The following is a 17,778-nucleotide window of genomic DNA, read 5'->3' as shown; positions in this document are numbered from 1 at the left end:
AGTACCTGGAAGCATAAGTCATGCGATCAGGCCGTAATGCCCTCATGATGCAGAGCCGCTGCAGCGCCGTCTTGTTCTTCCACTCGCCCGGGAGCTTGTCTCGCTCTGGCGCCTCGCCCTCCGTGTACTTTTGCCACCTGGAAGAAAAGTTACAATTAGCCATAATTTTTTTTTACAAAATTCCAATGCGGAGGCTTCTTTTGGGCAGATATATGCTATCGCATCGTGTTAAATGTTTGAGTTTTAACCAACCATGATGGTAGATTGTTACGGGCGTTGCGATATATGTAAGTTGCAGTTTGAAAAATACGTACCTTTTAGTGGCGCCCTCTATATCCTTGTCCAGGCCATCGAAGGCCTCCAGCCTGGAGAGCGCGGTGACGCCGCCCCAGCCCGCGGCCGTCAGCCACGGCAGCGGCGATGTGACAGGGGCCACTGCGTACTTGAGCAGGAAGTCTAGCTCGAGCTGGTCTATCTTGCCTTCGTCTTGGAGGATCTGCGGAAGTAGTGTGTAATTGATAACTAATGAGGACTCGTGTCACCTTTAAAAAAACAGACCATGGTGATGATGACAAATAAGAGCGTAACTGATTAAGAACACACTTGGGCAAGAGCACTTTCGAACAAGCGGCGGTCTCTCAAAGACACCCATTACAAATCTACATACATTACCATACAGCCATTATAGACTTCGTTCTACGATTAAATACAAAAGCCAGACTAACCTGCAAAGTAATCAAGAACAGGAACACTAGTTTATCCTTCTCAAACAATCCTCGCGACGTATACACAAACACGGCGAAGGTGATATTGTCCAGTAGATTCCTGACTCTGGTCTCCAAGTCTTCAGCCGGCTCGGCCTTGGCTAAGGCGTCCGTGAACACTACACTGTAGGCTTTGAGGGAGAACTGGTACATCGGGTTTATCTTGTAGAGGTCGTTTAGGATGAAGTAGAGCAGGGATGCGCGGGTGGCCGCTCGTCTGTGAAAAATTTGTAGGTTAGATTGTTGTAATGGGGACTACCGTTTTTTTGCTCACCAGTTGGCGCCACTGTCAACTGAGGTCAAGAGGTATAGCTGTCAAACTTATCAAAGGCGATTTTATCTATTACTTATACTTTTTATATTATAAAATCTTGAATCCCATAAGCTTAGAAGCGTCCGTAGTCGAGATGGCTTCAGTGATCGTAACTGATCACTGAGGTTAAGCAACAACTGGCACGGTCAGCCGTTGGATGGGTGACCGAATCAAGTGGTTATTTTCTGGACGCTTCCCTGCTTCGGACTGCACGTTAAGCCGTGGGTCCCGGTTGCTGCTTCGGCAGCAGTCGTTAAGCCTAGTCAGAGGCCTTTATCATCATCATCATCAGCCAATAATCATCCACTGCTGGTCATAGGCCTCTCCCAATAAGGAGCGCCACAACACTCGGTCCTCGGCCTTCCTCATCCAACCACTACCGGCTACCCGCCTAAGGTCGTCAGTCCAGCGGGCAGGAGGGCGTCCCACGCTGCGTTTGCCTGTTCGTGGTCTCCACTCGAGAACCCGTGTACCCCAACGGTTATCAGTTCTTCGGCAGATATGACAAGCCCACTGCCACTTCAGCTTGAATATTTTGATAGCTATGTAACCTTAGTCCTCTGACGGATAAGCTCATTTCTAACACGATCCATCAGAGAAACCCCAAGCATAGCTCTCTCCATAGCACGCTGAGCGACTTGAAATCCGTGGACCTATCCTACCGTCAGTCAGTGTCCACGTCTCTGCACCATACATCATCACTGGCAGGACGCAGTGGTTGAAGACTTTGTCTTCAGGATCTGAGGCCTTCGGGCAGCTTGAAAAAATCTGACAGTCGGGTTGCCCACTTACCCGAACAACTTCAGTGCATTGTACTCATTCAGAAACGGCGATACGGCTCGTGACCTATCACGTGAGTACAAATGTACAGCGAAAAGCGGGTGACTCGCTTGCGAGTCGCCTCTAACTACCCCTTTGGGGATTACAGCCGTGAGCATATGTATGTATGTAAGTATGTCATAAGTTTATTAATTATAAATAACTATCATCATATCGAGTTACCATGCCGCAATGTTGTGCAGTTCCGCTATGTTCGGAAAGAAAAGGAGGACACATATTTTCGGACCTCTTTTCCTTAATTCAGCTTTACCATTAATCAATATTTGCGATAATTTCGCGAAATGAGATCACTTTTCAACAGGGAAATGAACGAAAATGTAATTTGTTACGAAGCCCGCCAAATTATACCAGTGAAAAGTAAATGTCACTTGACCTCAGTCGACACCAGCGCCCCTAGCGGCAAATTCACACGCGTTACCTCCCATTGAGAGGGATGATTTTTACTGTATTCAAAATAGACTGTGGATTGGTAAGGACGCCACCGAGCTATAAAAAACAATAAAATCATTCAGCATACAAAATAGCTTACCTATATCGCTCCCTAGCCTCATCAATCTTCACAGCAGTCGACTTGGACTCCTCAACCTTCACTTCCACATCAGCCGCCGTCTTCTTCGTGGTCTCCAAATTAATCACCAACGCTGAATCACTGAGTATATCCGGCCCTGCTGAAGCCAAGCGTTTCAACAAGTCATCTTCAAGTGTTTTGAGGGTAATCTTGAAGTCATTTTGCATCTTCGTGAGGCCGGAGCGAAGAGCTTCTAGGTCCGGTCGCTCACATTTCACAACTGCGCCTAGGAGTTGCTCTTCGAGACTGGAATCAGAAGGTGATGTGGTGTAATGCCGTTTGAAAATTTGATTAACTGTATTCTTGATGTTAGTTTTGATTAAAATTATAGTATGGAGACTTCGAACCTGGAAACTTACCGTAAAACATTTTTGAAACAATATAACCGTCGACCTGAGTCAGGTAGCCGGTATAGTAACTGTATGAGGAATGCCGAGGACAGAGTGTTGTGGCGCTCCTTGGAACAGGCCATTTTCAAATGGTGTTTGGTGTTGATGATAAAGGATCAGACTTGTGATGATGATTACCCGTCCCTGGTGACGGTGAAGTTGATGAGCGTGCACTGCGCCTGCATCTCGGGCTGGTAGTGCGGGTTGGCGAGCTTCGTCTGCAGGATCAGCCGGAACGACGGGTGGAAGTCGATCTCGCGGTCGCCGATCTGGGGGTTTCGATATAGATTTATAACATATTCTATAGGCGATACTTTATTTCCGACTTTATTTGAACAGTGGCTGTAGTAGCCGTCGGGTAATGATGTACTTAAATGAAAAAAACACATTGAAATAGATTACTAGAGTTCGGTAAGCTGGCTGTCTTGGCAATGGAGTTCCTCAAGGTAAAATTTTGGGACCATAAATATACGTATGTATAATAAATATTATGTTAAAACTTTTTACTATGTACTAACCACCTAATCCATATACTTATCGTCTCACCTTGAGCACCTTCCCCTTCCTAATCAGCACTCGTCCAAGCAGGGGGTCCAGCACGGCGTCCACGGACTCGCCGATGTTCTCCAGCAGCACTATCTCTCCATGAGACACGGCGCGCTCTATGCGCTCCAAGTAGTTGCGCTGGGTCAGTCGCACGACTATGAGAGACTCTCCGTAGCGATTTTTGATCCATTTTATGCCTTGTCTGGAAATTGTTATGGATGCTTCAATAATGCTTCACTCTACATGTAGCACTGACAGACATTTTAATATGATACCTAAATCATTTGTAGGTATGTACGGACATATAATTACAAAGAAAGCACGCAACTAGCCCTAAACGCACTTGTAGATAACACTTACGGTGAATGAAAAGCGTTAAATGTTCTATCTTCTGGTTCTGATTCATATGGCCACAAAAAATTGTAACGTCAATAACTCAAAAACTACTTGATAAAAAAGAGTGCCTTTTCCAATTATGTTATTTTCTGTATCCATTTTCATATAAACATAACTATGTCATAGAGCTAAAAATGAAATTAAAAAACGGCCATATAAATCAGACGAAGAATCGAATTTCGAAGAATCACCCTAAAAGAGGACTGTTTCAAAACCGCTCCTCACCATTGGTAGCCGCTAGGTCACTTCCAATGCCGTTACTCATTTAGAACGAGCTCCGAATCCTCTGTTATCATTCGCTGATGAATGCAAGATGGCCGCCATATTGGTTAAGTTACGTACCTAATACTAAACAAAACCACAGCAAACAAAAGCAATCCTAATCCTAATCCTAACTAATCCTAATCCTAACTAATATTATAAATGCGAAAGTAACTGTGTCTGTCTGTCTGTCTGTCTGTCTGTCTGTCTGTCTGTTACTCTTTCACGCCAAAACTACTGAACGGATTTGAATGAAATTTGGTAGACATACGGTCTGGACCCTGGGAAAGAACATAGGCTACTTTTTATCCCGGAATTCCCACGGGAAAACTTTTTAAGGCGAAGCGAAGCGCGCGGAAACAGCTAGTCCTAACTAATATTATAAATGCGAAAGTAACTGTGTCTGTCTGTCTGTCTGTCTGTTACTCTTTCACGCCAAAACTACTGAACGGATTTGAATGAAATTTGGTATACATACGGTCTAGACCCTGGGAAAGAACATAGGCTACTTTTTATCCCGGAATTCCCACGGGAAAACTTTTTAAGGCGAAGCGAAGCGCGCGGGAACTAGGTGTTCCCGCGCGCTTCGCGTCTTTTAATATAACACTCACAACTGCGGGTCGATCATGAGCGGCCAGCGCGTGGAGTTGGTCAGTATAGTCGCGTTCTCCGTGCTCATGGTGTCCGTGGGCAGCCCCTCGTTGTTCCAGCCCGATTGGTAGGCGCAAGGCGACTGCCATTATTCATTTCGGACGAGCTCCGAATCCTCCGTTATGATTCATTTTTGAATGCAAGACAGCCGCCATATTGGTTAAGTTATATGCAAAACTACAGCAACAACATCTTTTTTCAACAAACTATACAAAACTACAGCAACAACATCTTTTTCAACAAAACTCACAACTGCGGGTCGATCATGAGCGGCCAGCGCGCGGAATTAGTCAATATGGTGGCATTCTCCGTGCTCATGGTGTCCGTGGGCAGCCCCTCGTTGTTCCAGCCCGCCACCTGCGCGTCGTCCGTCAGCATGGATAGAGGGTCTAGGTCCTCGGTTGTCTCGATTTTTGGCTGGAATGTGGAATAGATTAAAAAAGTGCTCTGTACTTTTTGTATGGATGATCAAGGTTATGTTTCTGTAAACAAACAAGAATATGGCTGCTGAGGAGGGATTATTGGCCACCGAGCGTGGATAATATGGCAAAAATATTCAATGAGGGGATTAATTGCCACAAACAGTGCCGTGGCCTTGTCATGTCAAAAAGGGTCATTGACAAAGATGAAGTGCATAACTATGTTGTAATCGTCTTATGTATTTCAGCAAATACACGGATAAAGTCGTTGTTCTATTGAAAAATCATATTCTGCCACCATTTTTCACGATAGCCATCATCAGTGAACCGTACTGTACTCACGTTGCTCTTGGCCAGCGTGGGCAGCCAGTCCTCCTTGAGCAGCTGCACGCGGTAGCGCCGCATGAAGCAGCCCACGTACGAGATGAACGCGCAGATCACGAGCACGTCGCCCGGGAGCGTCACTCCGGATTCCTTGAGGTTCACCACCGTTTGGGACCACCTGTGAGGCCATACAATCCATCCAGAGGTTAAATTTGAAGTGTTATATGTTTGTCTCCTAAGTTTAACGGATTTGTATAAGGTAAAGATAGAATATATGACTCCCTGTACCTCCTGCAGGTTGACTGGTAGAAAATGCTTTTAAGTCCAACTGATTGTACATATTTACTTTTCGTATATTGTGCAATAAAGAATAAATCATAATGACCTAAGTACATGTTTCAAATGCAATTTTTTGTCGTGGTTCAATGGTTTACCTGATCTTCTCGGAGCCCAGTCCATTGACGAGTCGATTGGCAAGATCGATAGTGTTGGTGGTAGCGTCGGCCTCCGCTTGGCACTTCATCTTCTCATTCACCGCCTCTTGGAATGCATTCAACAGCACTTCCAGCTTCTCTTCTAGTTCCTGAGGAAACGGAACAAATATATCAATAATACACACATGCCACTACATAGGCATTGAAAACGATGAAGCAAAAGATATCACGAAATCATGTAAGTACCTATTTCACCAACTGTTGCAATAGCTTGCAGATGGCATAAAGCTGATGAAGGCAGAGACTAGAAATTGATATACATACTTTGACGATATTTTTTCTTCCATTTATAACTACATCCTCGTATGACGTCAAAGACTACCTCAACGCACCTTAATCCTCTCAGTAAGGAAGGCGAGCTTATCCCTGGCAGCCTTCAGTTCGGCATTGGCCGCGTTCAGAGCGCGTCTCTTCGGCTCGACCACCACATACACGTCGTAGAACTTGCAGATGTTGATGACCCACGCGCACAGGCCGGCGGCCGCGGAGGACTTGGACATTATGAACGAAGGCTTGAAATCGGGGTCCTTGATATAGGGTTGTATCGCCTGAAAAGATTTCAATGTGATAGTAACGTTTTCATCAGCTCATCAGCCAACAATAGCCCATAGTTCAACAAAGGCTTTTTTTAGGGCGGGCCACAACACTCTTCGGCCTTCCTCAACCAACTAGTACCGGCTACTTGACAAAGGTCATCGTTCTTTCGTTTGTCGTCTATCCCGAAGGCGAATGACGTAAAGAGGAAGTATTTACCTTGATGACATCAGGGTGAATGTTCTCCTTGTCAAAATAAACCAGGTCATTCAAGAATTGATCAACTTTGCCCATCAGCATCTGTAAGATATACCGATCATCAGTAACAATCACATGATTATGATTTTGCCGTTATCAGTATTATAACATTATTGAAGTTGTAGAATTCTTTTGAGGTATTCTTTTGTATTTACCTTACAAGCTTTCCAAGAGCGATCTTTAGGTACTTTTCCTTTTTTAGAGAATAGCACCAAAACCGCTGCCGTAACGTTCACTACAGCTTCGGGCGGGGACCCGAAAGACTTTAACTCTGTCAAGTTATTCTTATTCAGAGTGTTGAGAGCCTCTTGGGCCGCTATCAACGCTGGTTCGGCCTTTGCTAAGTCATCGGCGCAAATCTTTGCTTTGATTGTCACGTCTTCTTCTATCACTTTCACTTTCTTTTCTTCCTCCGCGGCTGAAATAAACATAATTAACTTTAATGACGTCCTAGATAAATTTGGCAAGTTATACTAGCGATTGAAAGTATTTTCGAAATGTTACCGAAAGCTTTCTCCTTGGACACTTTGTCACTCTCGGCTCCAACTACTTCTATCAGGTCTTCGGCAGACTTATTCTTCACTTTCAGTATTTGCTCTTGTTCAGCTAGTGTCACCTATAAATAATAAATAAGTAAGGTATGGCTACGCTTTAGACAGTTACATCTGGACATAATTACCTATAGCCTGACAGAGGCCGTAAATACTGAACAAAAACCCACCTTCAAAACTTCGACATCAGCAGCACACGAGGCTAGCTTCAGCAACCCATTTTCGAGCCTAAATATCGTGGTCTTCAAGTTCTTAGTTTTCTCATTGAGGAGTTTCCCATACAACGCGATCTGTTCGAGGAAAGTCTTGGGCGTGGTGTAGTTGTACCGCTTCTCGTTCTGGTAGTATACGGCAGACATTTTGTTGACGCTCTGGTGGACGTGTGACACGAACACGGAGACGGGGTCCACTAGTTCCGGCTGTTGGGAAAAAGATTATAAAGCATCCATTTATTTTTATAGCTAAATCCTGAAGTATTCATTTAGGGTTCGATTACTTTAACCACAGAAATCATTATTTAGATTTATGTGTTTTTAAATTCTGCAAGATCCTTGCATTTCATTGGCATCTAATGGTCGCCAATAATCTCGCGATGTCCCAACTACTCCTCCAAAATAAGCTTTCGAGAAGGTGTCTAGTACTTTGTGTGTGTGACCGTGTGAGTAGAGTACCTACAACAAAAGCGGATGTAGAAATACCCACCGGCAGCGACTCAACCTCCCTAATGAACCGCTTGGAGACAGACCGCAGCGCCTCCAGCGGCCACTCGTGGAACCAGTCGATGGCCGTGCAGTTCACGAGCGACGGGAACTTGCGCGCGCGCACGCGCAGCTTGTCGCCCACCGGCGAGAAGCACAGCACCACCTGGGGTGTTCATGCAATGAAGTACAAAATAAGATACAAATAATAATAACCTTGTAGTAATGTGCCTAATCCCTTGCTAGGTATAGGTTCTTGCTGCATGCATTTTCAATGAGAGCTAAGAGAGTTTATGGCTGTATAAGTAATTTATGACAGCCAATATACATAGATATACAACGTTGTGTTGTTGAATAAAAATATGGAAAAACTAAAGATATAGCGGGCAAAGTACCTTCAGCATTGTCCGCACACGGTTGATAAAGAATCTCCAGCAATTTTCCCTCGTATCCTGAACACCAGTTGCTTTCGTCTGAAAAATAACGATAAAAACTATAATATTTTCAAATTTGCTAGCCCACTGTCTCGCACGCGTAGTTAGGTACTTCACGCGGCTTTGAGAACAACGTGACAAAAACTTTTCGGCTTTTCGCATACTAATCTACTTAAGAACCCTTCATCATTACTCACTTCGCCCCTGACCCCATTGATAACATTTTCCAGCTCATCATCAGCCAGCAAATCTGGGATCTCTCCTGAGGCCAGCAGATCGTTGATGAGCACCAGGAACCGCTCCTCCGCGACCTGAGCATCCGTCATGAGGAACACACTGCCGATGCTCTTGAGGCCTGCCTTTATGTAGAGGCCGGCTGGAATAAGGAAGAAATATATTTATTGGTGCCACAGTATCTTTGGTGATTCACATGGCAAAGAATAATATTGGCCATAAAAATCGCGAATGGATATGGACGCCCAAGCCGATCTATCCATTCACCACCCATAGCACTATCTAACCCATTTTGTATAGTTTATCAAATAGCCAGAGCTACGCTAATGTCAATTTTACCCCCCATATCGGCTATGGAACACCTCCAAAGTGGATATAAAGGCAGACGCAATTTGACCCTTATTTACCACTTTATAAATTCTACTCATCTACCAGACAAATTTAAACCTTACCCAGATCAGCTCGAAGGTCGTTAATACTGTAGCCCCTCCTTAGTTGCACTTGGAATACTTCCAGTGAAGATATAAAGGCTGATAAACGCGATAGCGACTGCTTGCCGGAGCCACCTACTCCGACCAATAGTGCGTTGCCGCGCGGCGCCTCGAGGATGCGGTTGATTCTATGAAATAAATTATTAAAAATAAGTATAAAACATAAGGTTTAACTTTACTGAGAGTAATGCGGTTTTATAATACAAATCGGCTGTAGCCTCATAAAAGCAAATAGCATCACATGATATGACGGAAGACTAAATAATAGCATAACACCATCCGCTAGAGCATCGTTTAGTCTAGTCTTTACCAGTCGGATAGCAGGAAAAGGCTGAATGAGGAAATTCAATGATAGATTTAGCAGTGCACATAATTAATGTTAGCTTCTTTCAATATGTAATTACCTGCAAATATGGTACATGGCGTCTTCAAACAGCACCAGGTTCATGGTAGCGACAAGATCGTTGTAGCTGGAGAGAGATTCGTCGAGCAACTTCTTGAGTTGAGGCCATTCGTGAATAGGGAAGTACTTGGGATCTCCCACACCCTCAGCAAAGTGGCAGTATATTAGTGGCTTTTCGAATACTATCTTTTCATCGTAGTCCTGGAAAAAGGCAAATGGATTATAGGTACCTATTGCAAATTAATCTTAGACAGGAATATGGCGTTATTGGCTTTCCACATTTGAGAACCAGAAAATATAGAATCACACAGTTTTAATAGAGGATGGATGAAGCTATATTTTATTTATCTTGTACTTTTGGTGGACATGGTTAGCCTTTGCTAACTCGTCGCTCCTCCATCCGTATTCAACAGGCGGTTTAATTTATTTATTTATAAAAGCTAAGCCACTATGTTTACCTCACAAGTCTTCTTGATAGCTTCCGCGACGAGTTTCCCGAAGGTGTCATTATCCTCGGCGCAGACCAGCTTGTCGGAGTACACCCGCGTCGCCTCATGGGTCCAGAGGCGGATCAGATCTGAGGGAACCTTGATGGCGTCGCCCGTCGTGAATAGCATTCCCTGGGTGTTATAATTTTATATGAATTATAATATCAGGCAAGCGCAATTTTGGACAGGGCCAGAGGACCACGGGCCAGACAGGCCCGCTGGACCAACGACCTTAGACAGAAAGGAGGAAGACCGTGCAAAGCGTTGTGGCGCCTCTTGGAAGAGGTCCATGTCAAGCAGTGGACGATTGTTGACTACTAAGATAACGATGATGAACTATTTACCATATAACTTATTTAAAAATACAATTAATTTCTCAATCAATTAATATATTAATCTAAATTTTTAATTCAATTTTAATTCAATTCAATTTAATTCAATTTAATCAATTATAATTTTATTTTTATAATTAGTATAAGTAGTTAAATTTATTTTAAGTAGCCACTAAATTTGACGATATTTTTTGCATGCAGTGTTTACCTATAATGGACAACATTTCAAAAAACTAAAGCTGCTATAAATCGAAAACCATTTCGAGATTTAGCTCTAAAGGCCACAAAAAAAATGTTTTTGTATTTTTTAGATGTATCATTTTTGAGAAAATCATAAAATAGTAAAAAGTGCTGATGACGTCATGCATCAGGTGCGATGCATTTTGATGATCAAAGCCTATAGATTTAAAAACAAAGTAACTGTCACTTTCATTTTTGATTGACGTTGACGTTTTATCGTGCCGTTGTTGTTTATTTGGGTCATTTTCATTAATTCTGTTCTGACACTTTCTGACTATTTTTTTTATTTATTATTAAGAGATGACTTCTATATAATATGTCCCAGAGCATGCCACCGCCTACACAGCTGAAAAAATGCTTCTGATTATTTTTTTACATGATAAGTACCTACTTTCCATCATTAGAAATATCAAGGTCATTTGAAAATGACCCATTTGTTGGTTGGCATGTAAACAAAGTTTAAATGTCACTTGTCAGTGTCATTTATGTATTTTTTCGAGACTCAGGCAATAGACAAAAATAAAAATTGAGCCTAATATGTGACGTCACTTCCGGTTTTAAAATAATTAACTTAAAAGTTAAAAATAACATGCAAAAATTTATGTATATACAAAATAAAAAAATACGGGTCCACTAATTTTCTATAAAATTTCCGAATAACTAATAAAAATATAGGGTAAAGAAAATGAAATGTTGTCCATTGTTTGTGCATCTAGTTTGTATTTAGTTATAGAATTGTAATAAAGTCAAAGTTAAAGTCAAAAGTCAAAGTCAAAATTTTTTATTCATCGTACAAATATAAAATTTTCTGATGAACGTCAATTTTTACAAATTACTCTCCGTTCGGATAAGGGGGGGCTCTTTCTGTCTAAGGAGAAGAACGGAGGCAAGAAACTCCTGAGCCATCTTTTCAAAAAAAGACTTAAAACTAGTTGGTATACAATACATATAAGCTTAATTATTATTATTATAATAATATGAGCAGAGCTAAGTACTTATCACAGCCATGCATTAACGTCCTCTAAGTAATCATCAATTCTATAATAAGCTTTTTTACTGAGTTTCTCTTTAATGTAACACTTAAACTTATTCTAGATATCTAGATAGATATTCTAGATTCTTATTTCTATAATAGTTTTGATGTAACAAATGTTGGTGAACCATAATAAATAAAATAAATAAATAACTACCACACATGCAATACATTTGAATTTGCTTAGCCCTACCATCTTACCTGGAAGATATTAGACAAGTCCCTCAAATTAAAGATATAATGGAACTTGATGGCTGTAGGCAGGAACGTCGTGGACAGTTTAGTGTGCAGAGCGAGCGCACACGTCACTATGTTCTCTACGTAGCGTTGCACCACCACTGGGAACCTGTTGAGGGAGTTCCCGAGGTGCTGCGTCAGGATCTGCTTGTAGATGTGGAAGCATGCGTCCATTCCGGGGAAACTGTAGAAGAAAAGATTTTTATAGACTTTTAAACTTAAAAAATGTATCCGAAAATTAGTATAACTATAAAGATGTAGTTATATCAGACGACCCAAACTGGATGTAAGTAGATGGCGCCACTAGGACCTGATCTATGCCTATAGCAGTAAAATAAAATGTGTACCTGATAGCAAAAGTGCAGAACTGCCTCTGCAGCCGCGGGTCTATAGAGAAGGAGCCGGCCGTGGGGTTCATGCAGGAGACGAACATGCAGTTAGCAACCTCCTTCAATGTCAGCTTCTGTCTGTCATACCTGGAACAAAGGATATAAATGTAAGATGTTGAAATATTCCTGTACAATATAGGTTACAACACAATAAGCCCGTTGAAGGCCACTATTGGATTACCCCCGCCTATACAAGAGCCCATAGATACGAGAAGTTGTGATCTTTAGAAATACCTAACCACATTGAAGAATGGCGGCCACCCATTTTCTGCCCATCTGTCAGTATTCGTGTCAAACGATACCATACCCACGTAAGGATTGATGCTATTCTACTCCGCCTTTCATCACACATCATCCTCCATGACATCAAACTCTTACCAATGACCATAGTTCAAGAACTGCCGCACGAGCGTATGCGCCTGCACCGTGCCGTACGCATCTACTTCAGGCATGTTCATGTCGTCCACGAAGTAGATCATGGTCTTGCTGCCGGGCGGGCCGTAGTTGCGACCCGACTTCTTCTCAAGCGGCTTCTCGAGGATCTTCTGCATCATTTCTGTATAAAATATAGATACAGGCTGAAATTTTATCAGTAAAATTATCTAAGGTAGATTTAAGTTGAAGTGACTTTTATAATGGCATTTGACTTTTATATTTACTAAAATGGCATAAATTTTAAGAATTTTATATATTTTTTCTGAGATACCTACCTAATAGATAACGGTACAACGCCTGCGGATAAAGAATTGATTTTTCTATGAAAATGGGGAACGGGATTAATGCAATCTTAACTCTGTCTATACTCCATTTTACGCTATGTAAAAGCCGCCATTTTCACATCGCTTCTTTATCCACATGCCGTATAAGCAGACCATCTTGTTTGTAGGAGAAAAAAAACTCATGGACTATACCCACTCACCAGAAGTAGTATAGAAGTTGAGCGGCACATTAGTGACGGCGTACGAGTCGCTCAGCGAGTTGAGCTTGGCGGCGACGCTGACGGACTTGCCGCTGCCGGCCGCGCCCACCAGCATCACGGGCCGCCCTTGCGCCACCAGCAGGTCCATGAAGAACCGCGTGCGCGTCGTCTCCGCCGTGGAGACTAGGCACGACTGTGAGGAAACGATGTTTATCAAGCGCGGTATCATACTTTTACTTGAGTAGAGCGGAGGTTCCGTCTAAGAATGGAAGGTTTCTGCTATAATATCTACGCATGCCACTCGGGTGGGAGATATCACACAATCCAAGAAACAACAATAAATATCTGTCGTAGCCGGGGATCGAACCCAGGACCCTCGGCACAGCAGTCAGACACTAGTTGAGCTTGTGGCTGACGCTCTTGCCGCTGCCGGCCGCGCCCACCAGCATCACGGGCCGCCCTTGCGCCACCAGCAGGTCCATGAAGAACCGCGTGCGGGTCGTCTCCGCCGTGGAGACCAGACACGACTGTGAGGAAGCGATTGTTAAATAAACCAATGTAATGCGACTTAGGTAGAAAGATCTCGAAAGATCAAGGACATAGCCTGATATCTTGTCTTTTCAAATCAGTAGTCTTGGAAGTTGTGCAACGTCGTCCCATGACATTTTCGCGGATTTTCGCCATGGTCGTCTGATGTCTTCGGCGGCGACACGAGCCGCTTGGCTTTTTTTATATTGGACTTCCCTTACACGCATTACTTATGTATAATCTACTTTGTACCGCTGCCTGTTGGTTATCTATAAATAAATTTAAAAAACAACTAGCTAAAACCGTCCCGCCACCACTTCGATAGTGATAAATTAGCGCATAACTTTAAACATAAAAATAACGGCTAAGAACTCACCTGCAACGGTAGATCGGGGTCCATATCAAACGGCTCAATCTTCTCCGACCACGGTAGAAACTTCTTCGTCTCCGGATCGATGTAGAAGTTGAACACGGTGCCTGTGGACGGGAACTTGATGGACTTGAACTCGTTGGTGAACCACTTGCTGAACTCGCTGCGCCAGTCGACCAACTGGTCCTGAAACAGGGCGGAGCCGAAGCCCCAGCACGCCGCGAACACGAAGTAGGTTTCGTACCTGAAAATAAATGAGTTATTTTAACATTGCTTTAGCTAGCCTCCATTCATTATTTATCTGATTCATGAAACACTTCCGAATAACATGAGGTCTCATCTTAGGGACACCGCTGCGCTGAGTAGACACACAGCATTATTATGTACTAGCTGTTCCCGCGCGCTTCGCTTCGCCTTAAAAAGTTTTCCCGTGGGAATTCCGGGATAAAAAGTAGCCTATGTTCTTTCCCAGGGTCTAGACCGTATGTATAGCAAATTTCATTCATATAAATTTTTTTCGTAAATTCGTTTTGGCGTGAAACAGTAACAGACAGACAGACAGACACAGTTACTTTCACATTTATAATATTAGTTAGGATTAGTAGTATAAAAACACGAGACTCATAACATCAGCAAACCGAGCAGCAATACATTTATTTCTGTCCACTTCTCACAATCAATTCTTAACTACATATTTATAACAGAATGTCTCACCATTCCTTAGGACAATCGCTCGGCAGCAGATTCTTATTCATGAAGCACTCGAGCAGGTAGCACGTGAGCTGGATCTGCTGCAGCTCCGTCAGCGGCGTGATTCGCTTGTACTTCTTGCACGACTCGAGTAATGGCGGAATGTACTTGTCGAAGAACACTGTCAGCATCGCCTTCTCGGACTCGTCGTCGCGGGTTGTCTCTATCCAGGACGCTACAAAGCTGGAAGGGAAGGGTAGTTTGTTTAAAATGTGCTTAGAGACGTAAACGGAGCACATAAAGAGCATTTACTGGTCCTTACATAAGTCCAGTGCATCTTGAGCAACTGACGCTAAGCTGCTGCCAATCCTTCCACCACAGCTACATAGTGCTAGCCTAGCTCGTGTCTTTGTCACTGACACTCTTACCAGATGAAGCAGCACTAAAATAACATACTTAATTTTTTTAGCACAGCAGGTAGAGGTTGGAAGGCCGAGGACAGTTGTGGCGATCCATGTTAGAGTACTCTATGTTAAGCAGTAATTTCTTATCCGTCTTCTTCAAAGCTTTACACTACATGTGTAATTTTAAACATTACAGTCGCAGCAGTAACTCACGGGTTCCACCCCAAGTCCTGCGGGTTGATGTACAGGATCCCGGCGCGCGACACCGTGGCCGGTGTGGCCGTGCGCAGCGTGGCGATCTCGAACAGCAGCCGCATCGACTTGGTCAGGGCTATACGCTCGTTGCTGGCCAGGGTTAGCACCTGTAGAGTGAATAGGTGTAAGCCAGACCAATAAGCCGAACGTCCACTGCCAGCAAAACTAAGTTAGTTCGCATAGCTGAGCCTGTTTTTCATATATTATGCTTTGCGGTGGAGGCACATGTATGAAAATCAGGCTCAGACGTTCGGCTATAGCCACAAGAAAATCCACTATTACAGAGGCAGTTTCTAGTGGCAGTTATTCAAACATTCGAAAAGTGAGATATAAACATATGATTGTATCACGCGGGGGTCACCACCTTGCTGTTTACACGCTGTTATAGTTTTCACTCTTCATTCAGACGGTGAGGTTTATGTATGTTATGTATACTTACCTCACACTGCCTATGTTATAAACGCACCTTATTATCATCCATAAGTGTATTCAAGCTCTCGATCCACATAGGATCAATATCCCCATCCAGCACGATCCACTTGGGCCCGTCGCCCGCCATGTTGGCCATGTCGCGCATGATCACCGAGAACAGGCCGTCTTTCCACTCGCGCGTCGCCGGGTTGATCACGCCGAATAGCTCGTCGTTTGTCACGGCTTTTGGGTCTAGGTCGTTGTAGTACGGCTTTTGTTTTAATTGCTGTGGGAGGTGTAAATAATGTAAACTATAAAGGAAATACAGTTCTACCGCCCCATATATAAATGAATAATCAGCAGTTACGTCATTGGCAATAGGAAGTAAGTAGGATTGCCAGATATGCCAAGGGGATATAGATAGCATGCGAGTTCGTTCGCCATTTTCATATTGTTTCTTTATTGGCGGGCGTTATAAATATATTGACAACAGAACGCGGTATTTTATGAGATAGTCATTTCATTTCTTACCTGATAAGTTCTGTTCAGACACTGCCAGACCATAGACTTGCCAGTGCCCGCAAAACCGACGATGAATACTGAATGCCGCACTGCGAACAACTCTACTAGTTGCACCATCTGAAATAAGATACATTGAATAAACCTAGTTTTAGGTACGTTATGATGTAAATGAGACAAAAGGAATATATCAATAACGAGAGGGGATGGGTGAAAGAACCTTATATATAACTAATGTGCCTTATACTTCCGGTGCATCCTGGGAACTCAGCCCCTTCGCCTAATACCCAACCCTACCTACTGACACGCTATTAAAACCACTTATTTTCTACTGACCTTCAATATAAACCCTGGTTCCGGCTGCAACTTCATCGACAAGGCCGCGTCTATGAGATTCTTCTCAAAGTCCAGGTCTCGCTTCCTGGGCACGTCCAGCGCGGGGAACAGGTCTCCTATGAGACCCATGAAGATCGGCGTGTCGTCCGTCACTATCTTCGGAATGTTGAAGTCTCGGAGCGCTCGCATTAGCACTTGGTCTTCGGGCCTTTGGCGGTCGCCGCGCTGCAGAGATAAAAGGTTATTAGGAAGAATTAGGAGCTGGAGTTTTTGAGTTGTAGAAGCAACTTACATATACTGAGGTAAAGCCTTTTTGCTACAGTGTTGAAGCTGATGGCCAACAAAGTTTGTGTATCATACTTACTGTGCGTCTATTTTGGTAATATTTATCAAGATGAGGAAGGGGACTTCCTTGTCATTATCAACATTATACGATACGTACCTTTAACGATCCAGCCACCACAAGTACAGACTTGATTGCACGCAGTCCCCAATCGTAGTGGTCTTGCTTAGAGAGTAATTCTCTGAAAATATTCAAATACTTGGAATAAAGATAATCTCTATATCGCTAATCTACTTTACAATGGTAATAAAAATCTGTAATATTTAATTCACATGTCTAAAATGAACCATAAACTCACCGGCATAGAGTGTACAATGTGATGAACTTGCGTGCCAAGAGCCTGGCGTCCTGGAAGCCCTCGGCCACCAGCATGATCTCGCAGATCAACTCGAAGTCCGGTACCACCATGGCACACGGTCTATTTGAGTGGTGAAATGGTGAGTATGAAAAGTCGGATAGGTACAATTTAAATGGGTTATTGGGTGCTAAAGATTGATATATTATGAAGGAGTCTTAGCCTAGTCGTGACACAAGCATTCCCTGTGTTGCATATGGTTATCAAATAGCCATCAACTGCGAGGCATTGGCCGCACATAAGGCCTTCCTCATCGAACCATTACGTCTAAACTGGTTAAACCTTGGGCTTGAGGGCACACGAGAGAAGTCGCCTACCTCAAAAGTTATGATCACCTGTCCAAGGCCACTTGACCTTTTAA

The 17,778-nt window shown here is 43.3% G+C and overlaps 1 protein-coding gene across 1 annotated transcript in view; it reads right to left on the bottom strand.

Moving 5' to 3' along the window:
- Positions 1-17,778, bottom strand: part of LOC105387603 (dynein beta chain, ciliary) — a 71,288-nt gene that overhangs the window by 31,006 nt on the left and 22,504 nt on the right. Inside the window, exons 42-73 of the mRNA XM_048630361.1 lie at positions 17,361-17,480; positions 17,162-17,243; positions 16,720-16,944; positions 16,396-16,503; positions 15,920-16,150; positions 15,412-15,560; positions 14,819-15,037; positions 14,111-14,348; positions 13,207-13,399; positions 12,666-12,843; positions 12,246-12,374; positions 11,863-12,082; positions 10,027-10,188; positions 9,570-9,769; positions 9,127-9,293; positions 8,638-8,816; positions 8,402-8,479; positions 8,011-8,172; positions 7,479-7,727; positions 7,262-7,373; positions 6,913-7,175; positions 6,719-6,799; positions 6,298-6,513; positions 5,906-6,054; positions 5,490-5,649; positions 4,979-5,145; positions 3,421-3,622; positions 3,013-3,143; positions 2,447-2,731; positions 726-981; positions 315-496; positions 6-137 (exon numbers count right to left, since the gene is read on the bottom strand). Of these exons, the coding sequence (XP_048486318.1) occupies positions 6-137; positions 315-496; positions 726-981; positions 2,447-2,731; positions 3,013-3,143; positions 3,421-3,622; positions 4,979-5,145; positions 5,490-5,649; positions 5,906-6,054; positions 6,298-6,513; positions 6,719-6,799; positions 6,913-7,175; positions 7,262-7,373; positions 7,479-7,727; positions 8,011-8,172; positions 8,402-8,479; positions 8,638-8,816; positions 9,127-9,293; positions 9,570-9,769; positions 10,027-10,188; positions 11,863-12,082; positions 12,246-12,374; positions 12,666-12,843; positions 13,207-13,399; positions 14,111-14,348; positions 14,819-15,037; positions 15,412-15,560; positions 15,920-16,150; positions 16,396-16,503; positions 16,720-16,944; positions 17,162-17,243; positions 17,361-17,480 (5,625 nt within the window). The remainder of the gene's footprint in view (positions 1-5; positions 138-314; positions 497-725; positions 982-2,446; positions 2,732-3,012; positions 3,144-3,420; positions 3,623-4,978; positions 5,146-5,489; positions 5,650-5,905; positions 6,055-6,297; positions 6,514-6,718; positions 6,800-6,912; positions 7,176-7,261; positions 7,374-7,478; positions 7,728-8,010; positions 8,173-8,401; positions 8,480-8,637; positions 8,817-9,126; positions 9,294-9,569; positions 9,770-10,026; positions 10,189-11,862; positions 12,083-12,245; positions 12,375-12,665; positions 12,844-13,206; positions 13,400-14,110; positions 14,349-14,818; positions 15,038-15,411; positions 15,561-15,919; positions 16,151-16,395; positions 16,504-16,719; positions 16,945-17,161; positions 17,244-17,360; positions 17,481-17,778) is intronic.

The sequence above is a fragment of the Plutella xylostella genome, chromosome 25, assembly GCF_932276165.1.
Source record: "Plutella xylostella chromosome 25, ilPluXylo3.1, whole genome shotgun sequence".
Classification (NCBI taxonomy): domain Eukaryota; kingdom Metazoa; phylum Arthropoda; class Insecta; order Lepidoptera; family Plutellidae; genus Plutella; species Plutella xylostella.
The sequence above is the reverse complement of the archived record's forward strand: the minus strand, read 5'-3'. Positions and strand labels throughout refer to the sequence as shown.